At 36.2% G+C, this 27369-nt stretch overlaps 1 protein-coding gene across 1 annotated transcript; it reads left to right on the forward strand.

The window, feature by feature from the left end:
* Window positions 1–276: 276 nt before the first annotated feature.
* Window positions 277–27369, forward strand: LOC106054629 (glycoprotein-N-acetylgalactosamine 3-beta-galactosyltransferase 1-like). Its single transcript, XM_056017753.1, has 7 exons — window positions 277–494; window positions 15074–15267; window positions 16178–16289; window positions 17851–17932; window positions 20937–21078; window positions 22654–23094; window positions 25251–27369. Exons 2-7 carry the CDS (start codon window positions 15130–15132, stop codon window positions 25404–25406), a joined length of 1071 nt encoding a protein of 356 aa, XP_055873728.1. The 5' UTR covers window positions 277–494; window positions 15074–15129; the 3' UTR covers window positions 25407–27369.

Genomic DNA, 27369 nt, shown 5'->3' on the forward strand with positions numbered 1-27369 from the left:
GCAAGCCGTAGGTTTGGCATCGATAAATCTGATTTACTGAAGTCATGTTTCGCTTATTTGCTTACCGGTTTAATCTCAAAATTAGTACTTCTACGGCGGTGATAAAATTAAGCAGGTTTCATAGAATGACTCCTCCCATTTAAATTCTTGGGTATTTGCTAAGAAACCTAAGTCTGTAATTTAAATAGACTTTGTGTCACTTTGTGACATGTACTTTAAGTCAATCAGCAGGAAATCCTTATGGGTAGATATGTCTTGCGTGGATAGTCCATTAGGTAAATGGGGTGCTCAGGTTGTAACCATGTCAGAACTGGATACAAATCTTATGTCGTTTCTTAGTTTTATATATATATAAGAAATTAGTAGTAAGTGATTGATTGTAACTTTTTAGTTACTTACGAAAGAGTTACACAAGAGACGTCTGTTTAGTGGAGTGTTCTAACTTTGAAACCAATTTTGAGAGTTCTTACAGTGCGGTTTCTCCAGAACGAAATGTAAGTACTGTATAGATTCTATTGACGTTATATGCATAAGGATGTTTGTATTATATAGTATTAAAATTTATTTATAAGGTAGTTATAAAAGTGTATTAACATATTTATATCGTACAGCGTTTTCATTATTTGGTACAATGTAAGCAATTTCATACTTTTTATTTTCTTCCTTTTTTGTCTCTCTTTCTCTATCTCTCTATGTTTCTCTATCTCTCTATGTTTCTGTCTCTCTGTCTCTCTCTCTCTCTTTTTTTTTCTCTCTCTCTCTTTGTCTGTCTCTCTGTCTGTCTCTTTGTCTTTCTCTACATTTAAAAATTTTATATCTTATTTTCCTTTCATACAATTTCATTCATTTCTGTCTTATTTGAGTTTTTTCTCTTATCTTATCTTATATAATACAGACGTTACTTCAAAAAAGAAGATGATTACGTCCTACGTGTCATGCATTTAGTCATGCATGTTAACCAATGACTTAAATTCTGCCAAATCACTGGTTTTCCTGGCTAGCTCAGGCAACCCATTCCATGCTCTGATAGCGCTAGGTAAGAAGGAGCACTTGTACAAATTTGTCCTAGCATATGGGACGAGGAATGTGCCTTTATCTTTGTGTCTTTCAGAGTATTTTATTAACTTTTGTTTTTGTATTTGAAGATTATGGTTCAGTGTTTTATGTATAATTGCTACTTTACTTTTGAGTCTTCTGTCCTGAAGGCTTTCTAAATTTAGTGATTTTACTAAAGGTGTTACTCTAGTCAAATGTGAATATTCGTTTGTTATGAATCTCACTGCTCTATTTTGTGTCTGTTCCAGTTTCTTAATGTTTTCTTGAGTTGAGGGGTCCCAAACGGAGGATGCATATTCTAGTATTGGCCTAACCAAGGTTAAATAACATTTTAATTTTATGTTCTTTTTTGATTTATAGAAATTTCTTTTAATAAACCCTAATGCTTTGTTTGATTTTTTTTATAGTTTCATCAATATGTGAATTCCATGACAGTTTTTCATTTATTATAACACCTAGTTATTTTGCGTTTTTTAGTCTGTGTTACTGGTTTGCCATGAATAAGATAAGTGGAATTAATTTGTTTTAGTTTTTTTCGTTACTCTTATCAACTGGCATTTTTCTGGGTGGAAAGACATGCTCCAATTTGATTCCCGTTTCTGTAATTCATCTAATATTCTTTGTAAAATATCTGTGTCTTGTGTTGTTTTTATTGTTCTATATATTATGCAATCGTCTGCAAATAATCTGACTTTTGTTCCTGAAGTAACGCAATTTGGTAAATCATTTATGTAAATAAAAAATAGTAGTGGACCCAAGACTGTTCCTTGAGGTACACCTGAGTTCATTTTTATCGGTGTTGATTTAGAGCCATTTATTATTACAGTTTATTCTCTCCCTATCAGAAAATCAATGTGTCAATGTTCTTTCTCTCTATATATATATCATTGTACAGTATTTTTGCATATTTTTTTCTCTTTCTTATTATCTTTATTCCTTTTTTTCTATCTTGTTATCTATTGTTATTTCTCATAAGAAATATTTTTTTCCTTGTCTCCCCCCCCCTTTTTTTTTTTCATTTCTTTTTCATTTACTTCCACACTCCGCTACCTGTCCCATTCAAATCCCCCCTCCCTCCTGATAGAAAATACACTGTCGACCTGCGTACTCTTACGCAGGCTTTAAAACATGTCTCTAGGTAATAAGAAAATCTATTTTAAGTTGTTTTTCATGCCTAGGGTGCATAGTACTTTATACAATCAATGACACGCAAAGGTAATTCGCCTGTCAATTGGTGTCTGACAGAGTGGCTAACTGTGGAGATTTTAACTCGGGTTGGCTGAACGCACAAAGGCAGCGTGAAAACCCAGACACACCCTACCACTACTACCACTACCACAACAGGTCTACTAAAGAAATTCTGCCATAGCGCAAAGAGCTGGCGGGACTGACCTAGGGCGTCTACATTTTTTTTTCTTTGATGGTCTTTTTGCCTTTTACCGACATTGCTTTAAATCTTACATTTGGCAACGCGGTCATGTATATTAGTCTCCGATTGTAGCGTGCTCGTAATATATAAATGTTGCTATACAGGGCCTAACGCTCCACAAACTCAAAAATATACACCTTTTTTAGAACTAATACATACATATTAAATATTTTAAAGAAGAAAATTTGGATGGGAAGCAATGCAGCAGTACTATATTTCTTTATTCTGAAATATGACATTTTTAAAAAAAAAAAAAAAAGGAAAAAAAAAAAAAAAAAAAAAAAAAATATGACATGCATTTAGACATAAGTATTATTATTATTATTATTATTTTATTAAAGTTTTCGAAAAAGTGTTGGGGGCCCTCACCAAAAATCATGCCCCGTGACCAACGTTTATTTAGATCCGGTCTCCATGACAGGCACGCCTTGCAGATACTATCAGAAATTATCATAACTATAAATAGCCAAATATTTGATGTATACAATGTACAGATTATAGGAAATGTTTTAAAAAGTATAATATTAATTCTATTCGCATTTAAGAACTAGAAAATCACATTTCTAAGCTCCTTTGCTAATAATGATAATAATCTTAATTGTCAGGGAGGAAATGCATTTACGTTTAATCTGTTAGAAAAATATTTATATATGAAGGTCCCATTAAAAGAGCCACCTTACATTATATTCTAAAAAATGTATTACATTTGCTTAGAAGTTAGAACGCTATAAATATTTGAGAAGTTCTTTTGCACTAAACAATTGTTAAGATAAAACTTGAAATTCCGCAAATCACTAAAATGCAAAATAATAATAATAATAATAATAGTAACGATCAAAACTGCTCGCCTCCAGCAACAAATTAGTTTCCTTCCTACGGAAATACGACTCCGATGCAACCCCTCTGAACCTACACAATGCTGATGTCAATATCGGTTTGGACGACGCAGGGCATGAGATTCGCCAATGGGAAGAAAAAGCACTCCACGGAAAATTTCCGGCTTCATTACATGGGGACAACATCGACAAGGCTGCTTCCTTAACATGGCTCAAAGCAGGTCATCTCTACCCTGAAACAGAAGGCTTTGTTACAGCAATACAGGACAGAGTAATCAGGACAAAAAATTAGGAGAAGCACATCCTGAAACTCAATGTTGTCGACAAATGCCGAAAATGTGGAAATGTGGGCGAGTCGATTGAACACATTATGGCAGGATGTCCAGCCCTATCAGAATCAGCCTACCTAGGTCGCCATAACCAAGTTGCAAAGTTAATACACCAACACCTGGCTTTGACGTACAAATTGATCGGTAAGGACACTCCCCCTTATTATAAATACTCTCCGCAAGAGGTTCTCGAGTCTACTGAACATCTGCTGTACTGGGACAGGCCTATTCTGACCGACAAAACGGTAGATTTCAATCGCCCGGATCTGCTGTTCATTGATAAAAAAGAAAAAACCGCTACCATTATCGATATCGCCGTACCACTGTCTCATAATTTGAGAAAAACTGAGATAGAAAAACAAAGAAAATATGGGAACCTAGGCTTGGAGATTAAGCGTCTATGGAAATTGTCCAAAATAACAATATACCCCATTGTTATATCAACCGAGGGGATAATAACAACTGACCTCACAGACACCTTCAAGGCCCTTAACATTCCTAGGAACATCTTCGTTGCCTGTCAGAGGGCGGTACTGCTGCAGACCTGCCACATCACCAGAAAATTCCTCAGTGGAAACTGTTAAAGGGACTACGATGAATTTTGTTTCTCTTTAGCGAAACTCGACCCTGGCAGTGCCAGAGAATGACTACTTGTTCATTTCTAACATAATAATAGTAATAATATTTATTATCCGTAAGGAAATTTGTCTTACAATTTGTGCATTACACCAAACAAAAAACATTATAACTATAAGAAACCAAAGTGTACATTCACACCAGACTCACTCATAATTTACATGTGACAAAGTTTATACCAGATTGTTCTTATTTAATGATTTGATTGCCAGGGGAACAAAAGAGACATACCGTAATGTTGACCTATATTCTTAAATAGGGCTGATTCATTGCAGGATATCCCTTCTGCTAATGGTGTCTGGACAGAAGATGTAAAGGGGATTTTACAAAGTAAAAAAAAAAAAGTGCCTTTGTGATGACAGTATGTGAGGTGTTCTCAGCTATATGCAAAATAATATACACTATAATATACAATATTGTAAGAGACATACCGTAATGTTGACCTATATTCCTAAATAGGGCTGGCTCATTGCAGGATATCCCCTCTGCTAATGGTGTCTGGACAGAAGATGTCAAGGGGATTTTACAAAGTAAAAAAAAAAAAGTGCTTTTGTGATGACAGTATGTGAGGTGTTCTCAGCTATATGCAAAATAATATACACTATAATATACAATATTGTAAGAGACATACCGTAATGTTGACCTATATTCCTAAATAGGGCTGGCTCATTGCAGGATATCCCCTCTGCTAATGGTGTCTGGACAGAAGATGTCAAGGGGATTTTACAAAGTAAAAAAAAAAAAAGTGCTTTTGTGATGACAGTATGAGGTGTTCTCAGCTATATCTCAGTTCCATGTTTATCGTAAAATTTGAGTAAAAATATGAATATTTTGTTGACAAAGAAATCTCTCTAGAGCTGTAGGACGTAATCATCTTCTTTTTTGAAGTAACGTCTGTATTATATAAGATAAGATAAGACTCTAACATTGCTGATCATTGCTTTGACAGCAGTTTTTCATCTATGACTGAACTAGACCTACTTGTCTATTATATTCTAAACTATATATAGTATATAACAATAGAATTATAATAGAATGGGATATAATGTAATTATAATGATTATAGCATTTATTTAATGTATAAAGATCTAGATTTGGATACTATTATATTAGTCTATCAATACCATCTTCGTCCATCGACCATAGAGATTCAGTCTAGAGTATCTACAAACATCTATAATCTAGTTTGTTACCGTAGATTCTAATCTATTCTAGCCTAATAGGTCAAGCTAAGCATTTCATTTGATCAACATGAATATAGATTCTAGATCATATTAACACTTCTTCTACATGATTAGGCCTACTAGAGTAGATTTAGTCTTTTTAGATTAATGGTGTATAGGTCTCAATCTAGTAGGCCTTGCTTAAGTTTTAGTTAAATTATGATATATTAGCTACGGGATCATACCGATAGAATAGATCTATAATTATAATATCTCTATAATCTTTTTCTATGTTGCTATGTATAATATTAAATTGTATCATATCTAATTCTACTGATCTACTTATTAGACATAAAAAAAACTAGTACTAATAGAAATCACATATATAGATCTATACGATTCTGTTACGAATCTTCCTATCCAGGCCCTCTGTAAACTGCACCACACACGACACCACAAGTTAATGAACTTGACAACTCCGGGCTTCAGATAACGTAATAGTTTAATGTCAATAAATAGCAGCCAAAATTATACAATTGACAGCTCGTAACACACGACTGTACAAATATCTGTCCGTTAATAGCCGTACCACCGTATCAACCAACTCTTGCACTGGTCTCTTCGTCTCGTCTCGGACTTGTACTGAGCTGTCGTAACGAACTGTATATCGGGAAGTTGTCACACACCTCGTCTCGGATACCTTCGCTCTTTATATAGGGTCCCTGCTGGCCTTCTAGAACGTCGCTGGACCATTTTTGGGCTGGTCGGATGACTACATCCCTCGTGACGCTCCTGAGCTCTACTCACATCGCCGATCCTTCCCGAACCGTCATGTTGACACTCGTCTCGGCTGACCGTCGTAGCTCGTCACGGTTGACCGCTCGTCTAGCGCTGGCCTGGGGCGATTTGCGTCGGTTGACTACACACGTACCACCACCAGGTTTATAACAATATATATATATATATATATATATATATATATATATATTATATATATATATAAGTGGGCCTCTAATAGTAATTTGAAAGTTGTTTTTTTCTAAACACAATCTAAAATAAGGGATTACATCATCAATTATGTGTAGTTCTAAATATGTTTTTAAAACGCCTACTTGAATGTAAATTTGGTGAAATAATCAAATGGATAGACTATACTTTGTACGCTCACTTCTAAAACTAAAAATGCATCTTTTTGAAGATTAGAGTGCATGAATAGATCTAGCCTTGGCCCATCAAAACGATGCGAACAGTGTGCTATTTTATAATCTAGGGAAAGTTGTCATAATTGTTGAATTATATAAGGTAGTTTCTTCTTCTTCTTATATAGTAGTTTATTAATGGCTAACATGTTCAATAATACGTCTTTAATATTTTGTTTGTTTTTAGCCTTTCATGCTTGTTTGATTAGTATCTCCGTGCTGTTCATGTAAGCTGCGGGGTATATGGAGCTATCGATGTCAAGCGGACCATTCGGCTTATATATAATATTGTGTCCACAGAGTTGGGCAATTTTTATATTATGTTTAGGATCTTCTCTTTATTGTAGGGCTACTTAACATATTTTAGGTTTACTGCTAGTATCTAAGTAGCGTTTATCCTTCGTTTCATCAAGGATGGCTGCCTGGTCATGCGGTTTGCGCGCTGGATTGACGTTTGGATTTATCGATGGTCCCGGGTTCAAACCCTGCTCGCTCCCATCCCCCTTTGTCCTGCGGGAGGTTTGGACTAGGAAGTAAACTATCTTCAACTCTGAAGGAACATCCGAAATATGTAAAACATTTTACAAACATTTTATAAACATTTTACAAACTGGTTTTAATTTCTATCGAAGACATACCTACATACATAGGCAAGTAAGCTGGTCTTAAAAGCGTTTCCGTGGGGCACTTCTGCTACGTCAACCACCTTTTAGCTCAACAAAAAAAGACTGCTTTTTCATACGTTCGTCCCCCATACAGCGTAACTGTCGGACCATGAGGCAGCGTATATATAGGTTTGTATAGTATACTAGACTTAAATAGAGTCTAAAATCAAGACTAAGTCTAAGACTCTAGATCTAGACTACCTAGAGTTACAGTAAATTCTGATTGTCTTAGATTCTGTTTCTACTATATTTATAACCTAGACATATATTCTAGAAGTAGATATATACTGATTCTATAGTTACAATTCGAATTCAACGTGAATATTTATGATTATATAGATTGCAGATTTTACCTAAATTTTATAGATCTATGACTATTATGACAAGGCCCATGGCATGTGTGAGATCAATTTTTCAAAGCAACTATAATTAATGGACTTCAGGGGTGGCCTTAGCAGTGCGCGGAGCCCTGGGCGAATGTCATACGCGGGGCCCTCAGGTAGACTATATATATTGTATCATTTCACACTAACGACTCGTCCGCCTCTACTCCTGAAGGGGATTATTTTTGTTACAAAACATACTACCATACGTAAGTTTTGGCCTTTTAACTACATAAACTCGAAATGTTCTTCACTATAACTACTGTATCTGACTGTCAAACAAAACACTATGTAAAATACATCTGCTTTTAGTGGCTAACGTCAAGGTGACGGGAAAATATGCCATCAGGTCTATACACGCTCGTTTTGAATAAGTATATAAGCGTAGTATGTGCATAGGACTGTTGTTCGGTCGTCTGGATGGTTTCGGGTTCTTGCCCCGCCCGCTGCTATCCTCCGTGGTCCTGTGGAAAATTTGGACTAGGAAGTAAATTATCATCCAAAACATCCAAAACATTTGACAAACAAACATTTGACAAACAAACATTTGACAAACAAACATTTGACAAACAAACATTTGACAAACAAACATTTGACAAACAAACATTTGACAAACAAACATTTGACAAACAAACATTTGACAAACAAACATTTGACAAACAAACATTTGACAAACAAACATTTGACAAACAAACATTTGACAAACAAACATTTGACAAACAAACATTTGACAAACAAACATTTGACAAACAAACATTTGACAAACAAACATTTGACAAACAAACATTTGACAAACAAACATTTGACAAACAAACATTTGACAAACAAACATTTGACAAACAAACATTTGACAAACAAACATTTGACAAACAAACATTTGACAAACAAACGTTTGAACGTGATTTACAGAAACCTCGTGCTGCTGAAGTTTTATTATCAAAATGTTTCCACTCGCAGCAGCTTTCGTTTGCTAATTGGCCTCCAGTAGCTATTGAGCCAAACAACTTACTAGGAAAAGAAAATTACTTTATTGGACTTAATGTCAACCACACATTAAATTAAGTTACACATTTTTTTATTTCATTTCAAGTAGTCGACAACAAAAGAATACAGGTGTTTTTTTTTTTTTTGCAATTAAGTGACTAAATCGTCCCCATTAGGAAGCTTCAGAACCAATCTTGGCACTACCCAAGAAGAAAAATCCCCTCAGTGGCGTAGCATCCATGGCGCGTAGGGGTTCAATGAACCCGGGCCCACGACCATTTAGGTGAAAAAACCATTTAGCCATGGCCCCTCTATGCAGCACAAGTTCTAGCTTAGGGCCTCCATGAAATATTTAGTTGTTTCATACAATATCTGGACGTATATGGGGCCCCATATCTCAAATAGCTTAAGGCCTTTTCGACTCTAAAAACGACACTTCATGGCACGTAGGGGTTTCCTATCGCCTGGTCCCATGACTAATGACCAATTGTGACCTACCCTACACTGCAATTTAAAAAAAAAAATGGTTAAGAAATGTAAAAAGTTTCCTTAAAATATCCATAAAAAAAAAAAAAAAGATAGGCCTATTAATTTCTTAATTGTACCAGCAAGCTTGCCAAACATACAGACAACATCAAAGACTGAGAACAGTGGATGGTGTAAACAAGGAGTACATTGAAGAAGTTGACAATTACTGACTGAAAGTAATTCATCGCAAAGTGAATGTTAGTTTTAACTTTAGAATGCAACACACTTTCATTTAGTGGTCATCGCGAAGACTGTCCGTTTTGGTGACACAAGTAACAACGACGATGCCTTAGCAGTACGTAAATTAATAAGAAAACAAAAAAAAAAACACAACCATTTACCTCGACCCACAGATTCGAAACGAGATATAAGACCTACTGGGCAATGCAATTTAAGCAAAACACCTTAGATGTGTTTCTTAAACTGTGTGCCGCGGCACACTGCAAGATTTGGAGATGTGCCGCGGGAGTTTCTACAAATATTAGAAATTTTATTGCAGGTTTCAGAACGCCACCAGTGGAGCGTTACACAGGTCTGTCTATTATTAAATTTTTATTTTACTTTGCGACATGTACACAACAACAATACTAGCCCGCACTCTCCCCCTTTCTCTGCCCTGCTAAATCGGATCGCTCCATTTTGACAGAAAGGGGTATTAGCTATTCAGGTTATGGAATTTTCCCCTATACATGTATTTTATAGCTAAAATGTAGGCCGCCCTAGCAGACGCATAGCAGTTCTTGAATTGGTAATGATAATTATAAGCGATGTGTTACATGTAAATTTTTTTGGTGTATGCTAATAATAACAAATTATCAATAAGCGTTATAATTATCAATAACATTGTTATCCATGGAAAAATACGTTAGTAAGAATGAAACTGCGAGAGTGTTAAATGAAAAGCAAGGAACCAAACGAAGGTACAAAGAAAATTGCATCAGATATGGTTTCATATCTTCGGGATCTGAAGAATCTCCATTGCCCTTCTGTATGATCTGCAATGCAACTCTATCGAATAAGGCGCTTGTTCCAAGCCAGTTGAAGAGACACTTGGAAACAAAACACCCAGCTGTAAAAGCGCAACCGAAGGAATACTTTCAAAGCATCAGGGCTCAACAAAATAGACAAGCTAAGAAACTTACGAACTACCTAAAGCTGCCAGAATAGGGATTGATTGCAAGTTATAAGGTTGCTCAATTATTAGCAAAACGCAAGAAAGCAAACACAGAGGCTGAATCAGTCATTGTAACAGCTTTAGCAATAGTTGTTGAAACAATCCTAGGACCCGATGGCTGCCGAAAAGTTAAGAAAGTGCCTATGTCAAATGATACTTTTTCGGGCAGAATTGAAGACTTATCGTCAGATTTACAAGATCAAATCTGCGAATATTTCGACGTGAGTGACGATGATGTGTCTCCCCTGAGGTCTCTTCAAGTTGATGAATCCACTGACGTTAGCGGCAAACACCTGTTGCTAGCTTTTATTCGGTTCCTAAAGGATGAAAAATGTGTCACCGAATTCTTATTTTGCAAAGATTTAATAACTACGACAAAAGGCGAAGATATTTTCAATGTGGTGAACGAAAACATTTTGCTCTTCAAACTACAGTAGAAAAACTGTGTCAGCGTTTGCACCGATGGCTGTCCTTCCATGCAGGGAAATAGAAAGGGATTCGTCACTCTTGTGCGTCACGAAAATCCAAATATATTAGTTGTTCACTGCATGATCCACAGAGAAGCTCTTGCCTTCAAATCTTTGCCGAAAGATTTGATGTCTGTTCTGGATCAAGTGATTGAAGTTGTAAACTTCATCAAATCTCGACCGCTTGCATCCCAACTTTTCTCACAGCTCTGTGAAGCAATGGATTCAGACTATAAATATCTCCTGTATCACACCAACGTTCGTTGGCTCTCCAGGGGAAAAGTGTTAAAGCGTGTTGTCCAACTCAAGGCTGAGCTGATTTCATTCTTGGAGGCTGAAAAAAAAAAATTTTGATTTTCTATTCATGATGCGATCTAGTGGGTTAAGGTGACATTTCTCTCTGATTTATTTGACAAATTAAATTCATGGAATTCAAGTCTTCAAGGACCATTGGAAACTCTCATCACTGCATCCTCAAAACTGAAGTCATTTGGTGAAAAAATGTCTTTGTGGCCAAATAAAATCTCGAAAGGAGTCTTCGACTGCTTTCCTACTTACAATGAATGAAATCGCCCCCGAAATTATGTACATTTAGTCACACCTGAAGTCATCATTGCAGCATTACTTTCTAACAGTTGGAATATGGATTGGTCAGATCTCCACTAGGAAACAATGAAGCTACAAATCTTACAACTGAAGAAGAAGAGCAGCTCATTGATTTAAAAAAACGATGCAGTTCTTAAGTTATGCCAAGAAAAGCCTGGATGTGTTTTGAATGGATTTCAATCAATAAGTTATATCCTGCAATCAGTTTTAAAGCAATCAAGATAGTTCTTTTATTTGCATCTTCATGGTTTTGTGAGTTTGGATTTTCAGCGCTGACTGAAATCAAGTCTAAGAAAAGAGAGAGACTTCTTACAATAGACGATAAAATGCGAGTTTGTTTGTCGACTCTGGAGCCTCGATTAGATCGCATTTGCTCTCAAAACAGGCACACCCTTCACATTAAATGTATCATTTAAGAACAGGTCAAAAAAAGTTTAAATTTTATTATAAAACAACTGGTGTCCCGCAAAATTTTTGAAATGTTTTTACTGTGCCGGCAGACAAAAAAGTTTGAGAAACACTGCCTTAAGGACATCCAATCTGCGCCATTTTTCTCTATCATGGTTGACAACATTCAAAGAGAATGAAAAATGTATTAAATTATTTTCTGAAAATGTTTGTGAACGCCGATGACGAACTACCCAAATCAATTGCAATCAGTGAGTCATTTGTAGGTTTTCGTATTTGTGAGAACCAGAAGTCTGCAAGATTGACTGAACAAATACTCTTAAGTAATAAAATTAAATTACATACGATGCAAATTTTCAAATTTTCAATTTGAGCGAATAGTACAATAGCCTCAGTGGTGTAGCTGGGGACATTTGGGCCGGGGAGTCTTGAACACTATAGGGGCCCCTGCATTTTGACAATCGACATCCTGACATTAGTTAAAAGCGTAATATTTAATGTAAAACAAATTTAGGACACTCATTTGGGGGACTCCTCAAGTAAGGACCCGTAGAGATTTTCAAATTCGCACCATCCCCCCCGATCCCCCACCCTAGCTACGCCACTGAATAGCCTCATGTATTGTTTCACCAAAAGCAGCCACTTGCGCTACACAGTACTTCAACATGGTCTCCAATGATTCTGTCAGCTGTGTTCATGAACTTGTATCGGAATGTCTATTTAGTAAATGTACTGATACATACAAACTACTGGATTCCTTTTTCACTCAAAAATAATTGTCATATTGGGGGAGGGGAGGGGCCTATCAACATATTCTTGAACCCGGGCCCATGGGGTACCTTGCTACGCCACTGAATCCCTTATAATATTGAAGTATAACATTTGACTGACAACACATTGTAACAATCCCTTCATCTTGGCTACAGCTTCTTTTACAGAATAACGAAATAACACTATTATCTTCAGGAATCTAAACGACCACTTATTTACTTTCCAATTCTACAAAATTTACATTAATTACCTGTGAGGTTTCCATATTTTATGCCTGAAGAATTTCGTCGTTTGTTAAACAGTGGCTATTGGTTGGCGTCCTGATATTACGGTGCTAGCTACAAATTCAATAGATTCGATTTAAACATTTTTTTTAAAAATCAAAGCCGTGTTCAGATACATACATGAAGCTGGTAAACATCTGAAAGTAAGGTTTCACGTTTTCCTGGATATTTTAAGTATGGTATAAAATTTTCAAACCTTTTTATGAAAAAACAATTAAAATATATTAAGTCGAAATGAAAAAAAAAAGTATATAGATCTATTTATAAATTGTATTTGGTCACTGTCTTTAACTTTTTTTAATTGCCAGATATTCACAAAGAGCATTTCTTTACTTGGGTGTCGCCCCCCCCCCCCCCAACGGGTATCACCCGCTAACGTCTGTCACCCGGTGCGGACCGCACCCCAAACCCCCTAGTGACGCCACTGTTCTAGATATAAATGATTATTAACCTAATAGGCTTGTCCCTTTGGCGCCTTGGGACTACGAGCGTTAGAACACGCTCTTCTCATTTTCTTCGACGTTATGGGCTTACAACTAAAACTAAACATTAGAAGCGATGAGATGACAGCCATGAATAAGGTTATGGACACCGTCAACAACAAAGGAAATAGTTAAAGTTTGTTTTTAATTTTCAAAACTGAAGATCGTTCGACTTTCCAGAATTTATAAATGCTATTGCGTAAGATATACCTGTTTTCAAGTTACAAGAAATTATTTCCTTTTTCCAGTCAAAGTATTTTATGTCTGTGCGAATTGTTCTAGGGGAGACAAGCCTTGTGTAGAGAATTTATGATCGTCTAAAAATTTTAAACTAATAATAGATAACTATAAAGGTAACTATAAAGCTATCTATTTTTCTTAAGTAACATAGTGTACACATGACTCATTTATTTGCTTGAAAAGGCTTTAGCCGTCGAGTTGAAATTTAAGTAGAATACCTTTTTTTTTTCTTAAATTATTTTGAAAAGCCTGCACGGAAATGTTCTCAAAGAGACCCGGACAACCTCACCCCTTCCCCCTCAACAAGACATTGCGCTAAACAAAACCCAGACAACCTCACCCCTTCCCCCTCAACAAGACATTGCGCTAAACAAAACCCAGACAACCTCACCCCTTCCCCCTCAACAAGACATTGCGCTAAACAAAACCCAGACAACCTCACCCCTTCCCCCTCAACAAGACATTGCGCTAAACAAAACCCAGACAACCTCACCCCTTCCCCCTCAACAAGACATTGCGCTAAACAAAACCCAGACAACCTCACCCCTTCCCCCTCAACAAGACATTGCGCTAAACAAAACCCAGACAACATCACCCCTTCCCCCTCAACAAGACATTGCGCTAAACAAAACAATAGGTTAAAATATTTATAACCGTACAGATTTATTACTGTAATTTTAGATCTATTACAAATCAAGTAGATGATTGATTTAAAATAATTGATACAATTACTCTTAATGTAAGCTTAGTTGTATTCTTATATTATAATAGTTAGTATTTAGTTGTCATATTGGCCAGTTTCACAACGTTCTGGTTGGGTGTTGGCTACAGAATTATCATCGAGAAGCATATAGAAATCTAATTCATAAAGCGCTGGTTGTGAGTGTGTATGTGTTTCGTGTGTGAATGTTGTTTCTATTTGCGTCTATATTGTTATTGTTACAGACGTTACCCTGAGGTGGTCAATTGTAATCAAACTGAATTTTTATTTGTTTGGACAAATAAAGATGATCTTATCTTGCTTTGATAGTCACACCAGATTCTGCCCCGTCTCAAGACAAAACAAAAACCAGTGACATCTTGGCGCATCCATTGTCTTCCAAGACTGAAGGAGCCATATGGATTTAGTTGCCAACATGTATAGGTTAATATAGGGTCCTTGATATTTACGGTCCACAAAAGCCATTCAAATAATGTTAACAGTAATTTTTTTTTCTCTAGCTTGCTAGGAGTTTTATTTCTTATTTTAATTTTTATTTTTACTAGTACACAATTTCTTTGAACAATGTTTGTCTTTAGTTTTAGTTTAGTTTGTTTTCTTTTCCCCTTTAATGAAATTTTGTTTGTTTTAAATCTTTTAATCGTTTCAGGGACACTATTTTAAAGTTTTACTTGTTAAGAAATACTTCTTTGTATATATTTTCTTTTTCCAGCATATTGAGCAAGAATTGTGTTTACATCTTATTGACCCTTCTCGAAGATAGATAACATGTCCCAAAAGTTTATGTTTTTCGCTGGATTAAGTCTTGGATTGAGCGTCTCAGTAGTCTATCAAATATACTGTGGTATACAGGGGTTTGACGGTCTCCAGATAACAGCATTACTGCCCAGCGTGGTACGGAACACAGTAAGTGGTTACATAGGTTTACTATTCAGTAGTATTATCTTAAGAAATATATCACTTGGAAGACGCTGTCTGATCAGAGTGTATATCTCATTTCAGAAGGCAACATGATAATTAAAAAATGCACTCTTTTTTACTTTAATTTTACATCTCAAAATTTCTTATTGCATACTCTAGGACAAATTCAAACAAGTGCCCCTTCTTTCCTATTGTCATTAGAGCAAGGAATGGGTAGCATGAATCAGCAGGAAAAAAAAACAATGACTTATAATAATTTAAGTCTCTTATACATAGACATTACTAGATTAAAGCACGGATACACGTAGGACGTAATAATCTTCTCTTTTCTAAAGAACGTCAATAATTTATAAGACAAGAAAATGATTGATTATCTATCAATTACATTATGAATAAGCTATAACATATGTAATGTGTCATTAGATATTTTAACTATAATAAGCACTCTTATTTCTAGACTCCTAATGGGAACTGCCAGTACATGGTAAAGATAGTCCTAGTTTCAATGCACAAGGGTCATGACAATAAGATTGGAACCCGTGACTTCTGGTTCGGCAACCTAGCGCCTATCCATTCACTCTTTTACCAATTTTGGTTGACATTCTCTTAAATAATAGAGCATCGATTCAAATGAGATGAAGTTTTCAAAGAATCAGCAGTGATGACTTTCCTTTATTTATTCCCTCCTAAGTGGGTTCGCACCCAATCAAGAAATATACCAGTTCTGACATGGAGACGTAAATGCGGAATAATTCAGAATGGAAAGATGTGCTGAAGCAGGCCAGGGCCTCCCCATGGGGCTGTAGCGCCACTGGGTTGGACGATTGATTTATATAGTTACTGTAAGGTAACTTTGAGCTAATGCTTACAGAGAGTCATTTGTTTTACTTTGCAGGTGAAGTTTAGTTTTCTAGAAAATACGTCGTCGCCACTTGGAGCAACAGAAATTATCATGCAGGCAAACCGAGTTATAAAAACAACCACACCCTCAATGCTTTTATTACAAGGTATTAGAAAAGTATTTCACTCTTTTATTTTTCTAAGCTAAGTCGATGTAGACCAGTGATTCCCAAAGTGGTCTAGTAGGACTCCTAAGGGTCAAAGACAACTTTTTTTTGTTGTTTTACTAGAATTTATAGCCAAATTTAAATGTCTTTCTTTTATTTGTAAGTAAACAAATAAACAAAGAGTCCATGAGATATTTATTTTACATGTTTCGGGTGTTCCTTCAGAAATGAAGTAAATCCTAACCCAAACCTCCCGCGGGACGCCAGGGGATGGCAGAGGAGCGGGCAGGGCTCGATACCGTGACAATGGAGACTAGAGCTCATACCACACGACAATGCAGCCACCCAGAAGTAAACGTGGGTCCACAATATTTGATTTCAATTATACAGATCGTGAATTTACTTCGATTTACCATTAATGATTATGCTTGCCCTCGATGCGGCAAAATATGTAGGTCACAGCTGGGGCTGCTATGCACGTAAAATACTGCATTCCTCATTAATCTTCGGACTTGAAGACAAGCCTTATATATATATATATATATATATATATATATATGGCTCCTTCTGTCTCTGGAGACAAGAGATGCGCCCAGATGAGTTACTGGCTTTGGTTACGTCTTAAGATGGGGCAAAATCTGGAGTGACTGATCAAGCCAATTCTGGAGCGGCAGAGTTTGCCACAGTTTGTGCATGTGTATGCGTCCTAGGACTAGCTGACAGGGCAGATTTCTTTTTTCTTTCTCTTGGCTGACGCAGCTTTGTTTATTTTGCACTCGGCGAAGTTTGTACCAGCACGCACAGTCTGTCTCCATGCTGTCCGGTTTAAAGCTATCTCCTCCCACATTCTTTGGTCGATGCCCGTGGTTCTCAGGTCTCGCTTGCAGACATCTTTGTAGGTTAGTCTTTGGCGGGCCTTGGGTCTGACTCCCTCTGTAAGCCAGCGTAGTCTCTGTTGAAGGAGAGCATAGATGCTGTGCATAGTGGCCCGTTTCAAAACTTCCTGGTTGGTGACATAATCCCTCCAGGAGATGCACATTATGCGTCGCAGGCAGCGTAAGTGGAAGCTATTTAATCTGTGTTCTTGACGCATGTATGCTGCCCAGCTCTCACTGCCATAAAGAAATGTGCTCAGAACGCAGACATTGTAGACTAGGATTTTTGTTAGTCAATTTGTTATTTTCCCACATCCGCTTGGAGAGTTTTGCCATTGCTGCAGAAACCTTTCCTATTCTTTTTGTCAGCTCAGTGTCTAAATCTAGGTTGCTGGCTATTGTTGTTCCTACATATGTGAATTCCTGCAACACAGTAAGTGTGTGATTTCCAATATGTATGTGTATATATACAACTTGTTTACATTTTTTTGAAATCATCCCTAATACAATGTTTGCGCTTAACACTATTTTTAAAATATTATTTTATTAGTCCAAACAAACGAAATCCTGTTTGACTACAATATTTATTTTTATGTTTTGTTTTGTTTTTCTTTCTATATTTATTTCGTTGTTTGCATTTTTATGTTCGTATGCATTCAATTGTTTGTTGTTTGTATTCGACATAGGAGATGATACAATCGCTCAAAGTCTGTATACTAAAGTCAAAGTGGCTTGTTGGATCCTTACTTCCCCTTCTAATCTTGACAGGTGAGACGCTTATTGGTTAGCAGACACTGTATACTACTCATAAAAGTCCGAGGTTCGAATCCCGCTCACTGTATACTATCTGTCGTTGAGTCTATACTTTATATCTTCTTTATAAAGTAACAAACAATCTTGTTTAGGAGGCGTAGTGGCTGGGCGGGAACCGGTGTCCTGGGTTCGAATCCTGGTAAAGACTGGGATTTTTTTAATTTCGAGATCTTTGGGCTTCTTAGTCCACCCAGCTCTAATGGGTACCTGACATTAGTTGGGGGAAAAGTAAAGGCGGTTTGTCGTCGTCCTGGCCACATGACCCCCCTTGTTAACCGTAGGCCAAAGAAACAGATGACTTCTACATCATCAGCCCTGGAGATCGCACGGTTTGAAAGGGGAACTTCACTTTTTAAAAAAATAATCTTCTTTAGTTCGGAAGCTTTAGAAGAAGACTACTCTATTCAATGTATACAGGTTCTCAGTATTAAATTTAATTTCAATTACTTTATATGTTCGAATGAACAGAGGAAACACATTTGCTTACATATACGTAAATGTTAGTGTTGTTGTTATATCAATTTTTTAATCTTCCTTCACTATATTTTTTTTTTACCTATCACTTAGTCCAGAGTACCCCCACGGGAACGGGAAGAGTTTGGAGGGGGTACGCGTAGTTGACTATGCTGAATTTTTTTTTAAACAAATACCTATTCAGGTAATACATTAAAATAAAGTTTCATAAGTTTTAAATCCTTTTTTATAATTTAAATATTTACAAACTCAAATACGGCGCTATTTTTACATTTGAAGATGAAGTTTTACAAAGACCAGGATAGGGAAGTTTCAACTTGTTGTAATAGAGTAATTATTATTTTGTGCGCGTATGCCTACAAAATATTATTTTTTTATTGTTATTGATTTTTACTAGAATGAATCCTTTTTTATTGGGGGGGGGGGGGTAGGGGGGCGAGGGGTACTCTGTATTACAAAAATTCTAAAAGGGGTACGCAGAAGTGAAAACTTTGGGAGACACTGACTTAGTCAATTGGACCTTTGGGACACCACACAAGATTTGACAACCGTGGGAAGCGTGGTCGAGAGGCTAAGTGCGCTGTAACTTGGCTTGGCTACCTAGAAGGGGACTCGAGGTTCGACACCCGACTCGTGCAGAGTTGCGTTTACTTAGCGCCTAAAGGCAGCACGGAAAACCAACTCCTAGATACCCCCCACTGGTCCACAAATGAGATGCTATAAGCATGAAAGTAGCGCTATATAAAAGCTATAATAACAATGATAATAACCGTCTATCTCCATTCCTCTATGTCTATTATCTTGGATAAAATCTCTTTCAATGGCTGGCCCCCTCAATTCTTTTATGTATTTGTACACTTTTATGTTTGACATTATACATTTTATATGTTGAAAAACAAAACACTGTTTTTCTAGCGCTATTATTTTTATATCTTATATTATTTTTATATCTTATATTATTTTTATATCTTATATTATTTTTATATCTTATATTATTTTTATATCTTATATTATTTTTATATCTTATATTATTTTTATATCTTATATTATTTTTACAATGTTTTTCTAGCGCTATTATTTTTATATCTTATATTATTTTTATATCTTATATTATTTTTATATCTTATATTATTTTTATATCTTTCTACAATTTTAAGATAAGTGTGAGAATGTGTTTGTCAGTTTATCCTATTCTACCATTACTGAATACATACTACAACTGTATTGATTAGAATAACCAGTCTATTTTTGCAAAGCTTATATCAACTCACTCTTTCTGTCTGTCTGTCTGTCTGGTCAAAAGTTTGAACACCTTTTTTCTCCCACACCCAATTTCAGAACAAACTGAAATTTTGCACAATTATATTTTTCACTTGACAACACAAGAACCAATTTAAAAAAATAACCAACTAGTTAATTCGCTATTGATAATGAATTATTTTGTTTGGTATCAAAAACAAGAGAAAGAATTAGTACTTGACTGAAGTGGGGATATATGCTGAATAAGTCATCTTTATAGGTAGTTTGGGTCTTAGTGGACATACGTATGAAAAATAGGACGAGACTATAGAAACAATAGATAACTATCTCTACAATTGTCCATGTTCTTAGGCTCTCCACTAGCAGAGTGGTTGGCTTGAGAAGCCTGAGAAGGCTTGAGTTTGAATTCACTTCATTCCCCCTTTTTTTTGTTGTTATTTTTATAAATGCTTTTTATTGTTATTCTAGATCTATTACAAACTTTATTATATGACTGATCAAAACTAATTGATACAACTACGCTTTTTTTTTTTTATATTTTTTTTTTGGTTTGTTTTTTATTGCTTTTTTTTTTTTTTTAGTATTATATTAAGATTTGCGATAAAAACGCATAAAGAATTAGTATTTATGCTGAAATTATCGTACATATATGTTATAAAGTGTGTGTGTGTGTGTGTGTGTGTGTGTGTGTATGATGACGGTGAGAAGAAGATAGCGTCTGGTTGGTAAGTGTGAATGATGCAAGATAAGCGGCAGTGTCGTAAGTCGTGTTGAGTACGCCAGACGAATCCAGGATGCCAAACTGTAAAGACGTGTTTTTTTTTTGTTTTGTTTTTGCGAGTTTTATTTGTTAAAATTGTAAGCTTAATTCATACCATCTCAAGTTATCTACGCTGTGATCAAATGTATATCTAGTTTTATTCACAAAGAGGGAATTCAAACTATTTTATGTTTTATTAGTTAAAATAGAATACTCTAAAAGTTATGATTGAGTTCAATCTATGGTAGAACTGAGCTCAAGCACTGAAAGTAATTTCTTTATGTTTAATTTCTTTTATTTTGTTTTCTGTTACATGCATTTTTTAGTGTTATTTTCATAAACACAGGGAAATAAAAAGGATTTATTATTTCCGGTCTCAGTATGTTAGAAATCATGTTGCATTTCTCCAAGCACCCAGATTTAAAAAAAAAAATATTTCATCCGACTTCTTCTTATCTGTTTCAGGAAAGCTATATATGTCAAGAACACCTGGAGCCGAAAGTGTACTTTCGTTCTCTTCATGAGCTCTGTCAGGAACGACAGTTTCCCAACAGTGGGTCTCAATACATCAGAAGGACGAGGGCACCTGACAGCCAAGACTATGAAAGTAAAACTTTAAGCAAGAACTTTAAAGAGAAAAATAGAATTCAAGAATTTACAAAATCAAAATGAGGATTAGGATTTAATTTGTATCTCATTAACCATATCAGCATTAATAAAAAAAAAATATACAATAGACACATCGATATAGTAAACTCTGCTGTATCCAAGTTCAAACTAGAAACGCTTGGGGTGCGAGGCATTTGTCAGCTACAAATAAAGGAACGGGGCGAACAAAGTCCGTACAATTATCGACTGTTAAAAGAAAAAAACAACTATAAACAAGCAAAATTTAAAAAAAAAATACTTTAAAAAAAACAAAACAAAGATTATAGTAAGTGGAAAAAGTTTAATTTTTTATAAAGTGTCTCAATTCTGCAAGATTTATCTCCATTTTTTTTCTATAAAAAATTAGTACTAATTAATTGATTAAATTTTAATTGATTTATGTATTGTTTTTAGACAATAAATAGTTACACAAAGTTTCAGCTTGATCCGAGAATGAGAAGTGGGAGACAAGGCGCATACAGACGAGAGTTACTGTGTGTATATCCAGCTAATATTTTATATATTAATATACAAAGCTTCAATTTGATAATGCACAGAATAAGAAACCCAATTGAAGTGATAATTTTAACAAGACGTAACTCACTGCAGATACAAGTCCTTACTGTCTCACTTCTCTTGATAGTCTCACTTAAAGCTTCCCGTCCGTTCTTTTCATTCACTTGAAATACGCAAGACCACCTCATGATTTCATCAGAAGCTTTTCAGCCTACACAACCAAAACATCCGCTCTTCCTTCCTCATGGTGACCTCAGCGACACACACGAATACTTTTTAACAGTATTATAGCCATGCTCAATGCTCTCTGGTCTAATTTCGTTTATGAAAATGTGGGGAAATGTATCTAGAAGGCTTGCATGCCGCCTGTATGTGTTTAATAAACCGAGACTATTTGTTATAGAAGGCCTTCACACAGACCTCCGATGTTGAAGCCTGTGGGCAGTAGAGAGCAATAGCTCGTCGCCACGTCTTAAAACCTGTGGTCGTGGCAACGACCTATCTGTCTCAACTGCCCACAGGTTGTCAGTGTTCAGCGCTTCAATGGCGATTGATGTCAATGTTTTTAAAAAATTTCCAGAAAATTTGGGCTATTTGTTGATTCTTGAGTGGCGTCTGACTCAGCATTGTTTTCTGTAGTTGGGCAATCTTTTTTCACATTATTCGCGCATTGCAGCACTGAATTTTATCTAAATAGCTCCATAAATTCAAAATTTGTATCAGCATCATCATCTTTCCTTTGCGTTCTTCATGGAACGTAGGGCCTCAGTAAAAACACGCCAGTCTCCATGGTCACTTTCTGGTTTTGTAGTGGCTTCCCACTCTTTCTTGTCCTCTCGACTTCATCTAGTACACTACGTCGCCACGTTCTTTTTGGTCTTCCTCTACGTCTTGTACCCTGGGGGTTCCACTCTAAAGTCTCTCTAGCACTGTTGTTAATATCTTTTTGAATCCTGAATACTAAAAATTTAATATAAAACCATTTAAACTGTTTCGCTTTTTTTAAAATACTTTTTAGGCTTTTCAATATTTGTACGACAATCATTTCGACGACGCTGATTGGTTCATGAAAGCAGACGATGATACTTACGTCATCATGGAAAACTTACGCTACTTCCTGTCCGACGAGGACCCCAGCCAACCTATCTACTTCGGTCAGAAGCTCAAGCCTTATATTAAAATGGGCTATGCTTCGGGTGGTGCCGGCTACGTGATCAGCAAAGAGTCCCTGAGGCGTTTTGGTCTAAGAGGGGATAACTACACGAGAACTTGCAAAGCGGACACAGGCCACGAGGACGTGGAAATTGCCAGATGTATGGAGAGTCTTGGCGTGAAATTGAAGCCCACTTTTGACAACATGAACCGGCACCGTTTTCATTTCACTTCGCCAGAGGTTTATCTCAGGGCGAAGTTTTCTGACCAGTGGAAAACAGTGTTTGACCCTGAACAGGGCAGAAGCGTAAGTTGACATAAAACTAGTAGATCTAGATATGTATTTAGTGCATGGGTAGGTCAGCCGGGCGTAGTCCTATTTCAGTATTGTATGCTTTTTAAATTTTAATTTTTTAAATATATTTATTTTTCGATGATGTAGACCAGCGTTTTTTTATACTGGAGGACGCATCCCGGGCGGGGGGGGGTATGCTTACATTATTATCTCGAACGTCCCTCGCATAATAATATTGGACAGTGGTGATTCTTTAATAGATTATTTAGACCTGCAATTTGTTTGTTTTACCAGGATGAATAGTTCCCTATGGTTTCAATTAAACACTAATAACTGGCGTGATAGCGCCTCGAGAAGCGACAGAATGGACCCTTTTGATGTTGCAAAAAACTATAAATTGAATGACTCTTTTAAGCATGAAAAAGAAGAAAATTTTTACAGTACTGTAGACCGTAACTTTAAACTGTTAAATGTGAATAGATATAGATCAACGACAAAGCTTATTTACAACGCATATGGCCATAGTAATGAACGAACAACAAGACACACACACTTCCTAATACGCTAAGGGAACTAACATGAATCTGATAAGCGCTGGCTTCGGTCGTTTATAGTATGACCCTATAGAGCAATAGTCAATACCATTGTGGAACCATCACGAATTGGGGGGGGGGGGAAGAGCTCTCAGTCCGCGACTGTCTGTTCAATGAAATGCATTCGAATGGTCATGGGATTAGCCCCAATTCACTGCAGTACTTTCAACAATGCATGTGTGAAATATAAGAAGTACATGAGACACATGATCAATGGGTCGCGGTGGCTGCATGGTAAAGCGCCAGGCTTCCGAACCTGGGGTCCTGGATTCGAATCTCGATGACGACTGGGATTTTGAAGTTCGGATTTTTTGGGGGCGCCCCTGAGTCCACCCAACTCTAATGGGTACCTGACTTTAGTTTGGGAAAGTAATAGCGGTTGGTCGTTGTGCTGGTCACGTGACACCCTGCTCGTTTATCGTTAGCCACAGAAACAAACGACGTTAACATCATCTGCCCTATAGATCGCAAGGTCTGCCCTATAGATCACAAGGTCTGCCCTATAGATCACAAGGTCTGCCCTATAGATCACAAGGTCTGCCCTATAGATCACAAGGTCTGCCCTATAGATCGCAAGGTGTGCCCTATAGATCACAAGGTCTGCCCTATAGATCACAAGGTCTGCCCTATAGATCGCAAGGTCTGCCCTATAGATCACAAGGTCTGCCCTATAGATCACAAGGTCTGCCCTATAGATCACAAGGTGTGCCCTATAGATCGCAATGTCTGTCCTATAGATCACAAGGTGTGCCCTATAGATCCCAAGGTGTGCCCTATAGATCGCAAGGTCTGCCCTATAGATCACAAGGGTGCCCTATAGATCACAAGGTCTGTCCTTTAGATCACAAGGTCTGTCCTATAGATCACAAAGTCTGCCCTATAGATCACAAGGGTGCCCTATAGATCACAAGGTGTGCCCTATAGATCGCAAGGTCTGCCCTAGAGATCAAAAGGGTGCCCTATAGATCACAAGGTCTGTCCTATATATCACAAGCTCTGCCATATAGATCACAAGGTCTGCCCTATAGATCACAAGGGTGCCCTATAGATCACAAGGTCTGTCCTATAGATCACAAGGTCTGCCCTAGAGATCACACGGGTGCCCTATATATCACAAGGTCTGCCCTATAGATCACAAGGTGTGTCCTATAGATCACAAGGGTGCCCTATAGATCACAAGGGTGCCCTATAGATCACAAGGTGTGTCCTATAGATCACAAGGTCTGAAAGGGGAAATTTTTACATAATCAACGAATAACACGTTTATATCGATTATTATCAGTCAGGAAAATCAATCACTTGGCAGAGTTTAAGTCATTGATTAACACGCATGACTAGATTGATCTAAGGACACACGTAAGAGTAATCATTTTCTGTTTTTAAAGTAACGTCTGTATTTTATAAGATAAGATGATAAGATTATCTTTTCCCTCCCATTGACAGAGATTCAAAAATTTAAAAAAAAGGTTTGAGATTTTGCCATAATATTTGTATTTTCTTTTTAATTCTTTACTTTTTCGTACAACGATTAAAAAACTTGGATTAATTGTTCTTTTTCTTATTTTTTTATTACAGGGCATTGAAAACATCAGCAACTACGCCATCACATTTCACTACGTCAGCGGCAGCAAGATGCACGACTTAGAATTTTATATCTATCACTTACGTCCTTACGGAATCTTAAATTTGCCCTTAAATTTAAATGTGAAAAATAGTTCAGAAATAGACTAACAATGACTCAATGACTTTAATCAGTTTATCTTGTTTGAAATCTGTTCTGTAACACAATAAATTTCTCAGTACGGGTTCTTTAATTTTTTATTAGATTTTCAGAATTACGTCCTAATCAAAACTTCCTGAACGGGCAGGGTTCGAACTCCGGGACTTAGTGACCATAAACCACCTGTCAGAGTTGAGTAACTAGACAGCTCAAAGGCACGTCTCCATGTGACTCGCGCCCAGGGGTAGAGCGAGGGGGGAGGGTGTCTTTCTGCATTCCTCCTCACAATACTGATGCCTAAATGTATGTTTTGGTCACCTTAGATTTTCATTGTTTTACTCCATTGTGTGTTTTGGCCTTTTTTTTTTATGCTGAGTTTTTTCGGCTTTATGTGTTTGAACATGTCTATACATCATCTGCCCTAGAGATCGCAAGGTCTGAAATGGTTATTTTACTTTTATTGGTGTTTAACTACATGCTCTTTCTAAAATGTTCCATGTCAGTAAACATTCCCAAGAAATCAACAGAAATTCAACAATTATCAATGGGTGCATGAAAAAAACAAAGTCCGTAAAGAATCATAGACACTGGTCAGTCAACTACTTGTGTCTGTTTAAACTTCACCTAATTTTTTTTATTATAGTTTATTTTTTTTATATTTTTTTAGGATACCTCAGCTTTGTAGCTTTTGACTTCAGTTGTCAAGCTGTTTACATCCTAGGAATCCTTGGGCCTTTGCCTCTTTTCTTTGCCTCTTTTTTGGGCATTGCCTCTTTTTTGGGCTATTGGCCTCTTTATTGGGCTTTTTTTTTTATTAACAAAAAGATGCATATTTTATTAGTAAGCGTACAAATTAAGTATTTACATTTTAAAGTACAATGAATGCAAAACATAGCAATGCATATAGTTACATTTAGGTTGTCATAATATTTTAATGTTTTAAATTGCTTTGTATATGGCGTTATTTTTTTCAAATAGCATAAAATAAATATTTTTGGCATTTAAGGTTCTTAAAATATATGTGGTGAGAATGTCAACAATAGGTAATTAAATAGAAACAATCAAAGAGTGAAAGTAGAAACTTAAATGATATTAAAACATTTTAAACATCGTAGTCACATTTTTTTTCCACTTTGTCTACATTGCTTATGGATGTCTCCTTTGTGCTTTGCTACATTATAGTTTATTTATTAAACAGAAAACGTATAATTAATACATCTTAACCCAAGCGAACTATGTATTTACTTTATTTAAACTAAAAATTACAGATTTTATTTGGGTGAAGGACAAACTCGCATTTTGTTCAACGACCATTGTGTTTTTCAGTGTTGAAATGAATTCATATAAAATAGCGTAAAACAAAATCATCCTGATGGCCAGTCATTTTTGTTTCTGTGTTACACTGTTCTCAAAAGAAAACACAGATACTGTTTGATATCTATAGTTATTCTCAATATCTCACTTGTAATCTCATTTTTCAAGTAACAGTTTATTATTCTCATGTGTTAATGGTGACAATATAATTGATTCTGTCCCAGCAGGTATATTAAGTTGTTTAGTTCAATAACGTTAAGAGACTGGAGTTCTTTGTTATGGCCTGCATCGTATAGAAGCAGGAATATCACGCTTTATCGTTGGCTAAATCACATCATAAAGTGATAGTTAAGCGTCCGTGTTTTTAACTTAGAATAGTTACAAGGGAGAGAACTTCAGTAAATCGATAAGGGAAGTAAATCTCACTTTATAAGATGCAGTCTCACTCCGTTAACAAGCAAAATGTTAAAAAACTTAAGCCTTTCTAAGGGGAAGAGCACCACATTTATAATTATGTCTCTCAATAATTTAGCATTGATTTCCCCTCTTTGACATCAAACGAAATAATTATTGATAATACCTCTAGAGATATTGTGCTAATATGATATTATATTACGTCATTGTTTATTGTTTATGTTTTGTGCGAAAGCAAAAGGATTT

Source organism: Biomphalaria glabrata, chromosome 18 (genome assembly GCF_947242115.1).
Source record: "Biomphalaria glabrata chromosome 18, xgBioGlab47.1, whole genome shotgun sequence".
NCBI classification, from domain to species: domain Eukaryota; kingdom Metazoa; phylum Mollusca; class Gastropoda; family Planorbidae; genus Biomphalaria; species Biomphalaria glabrata.

What these genes read in the sequence shown, in the direction of transcription:
- LOC106054629 (XM_056017753.1), top strand. Translation starts at nt 15,130, where the DNA reads ATGTCCCAAAAGTTTATGTTTTTCGCTGGATTAAGTCTTGGATTGAGC. An exon ending in CTCAATGCTTTTATTACAAG is followed by an intron (nt 16,290 to 17,850) that starts GTATTAGAAAAG and finishes TATTCGACATAG; the next exon opens with GAGATGATACAATCGCTCAA. An exon ending in TCCCCTTCTAATCTTGACAG is followed by an intron (nt 17,933 to 20,936) that starts GTGAGACGCTTA and finishes TATCTGTTTCAG; the next exon opens with GAAAGCTATATATGTCAAGA.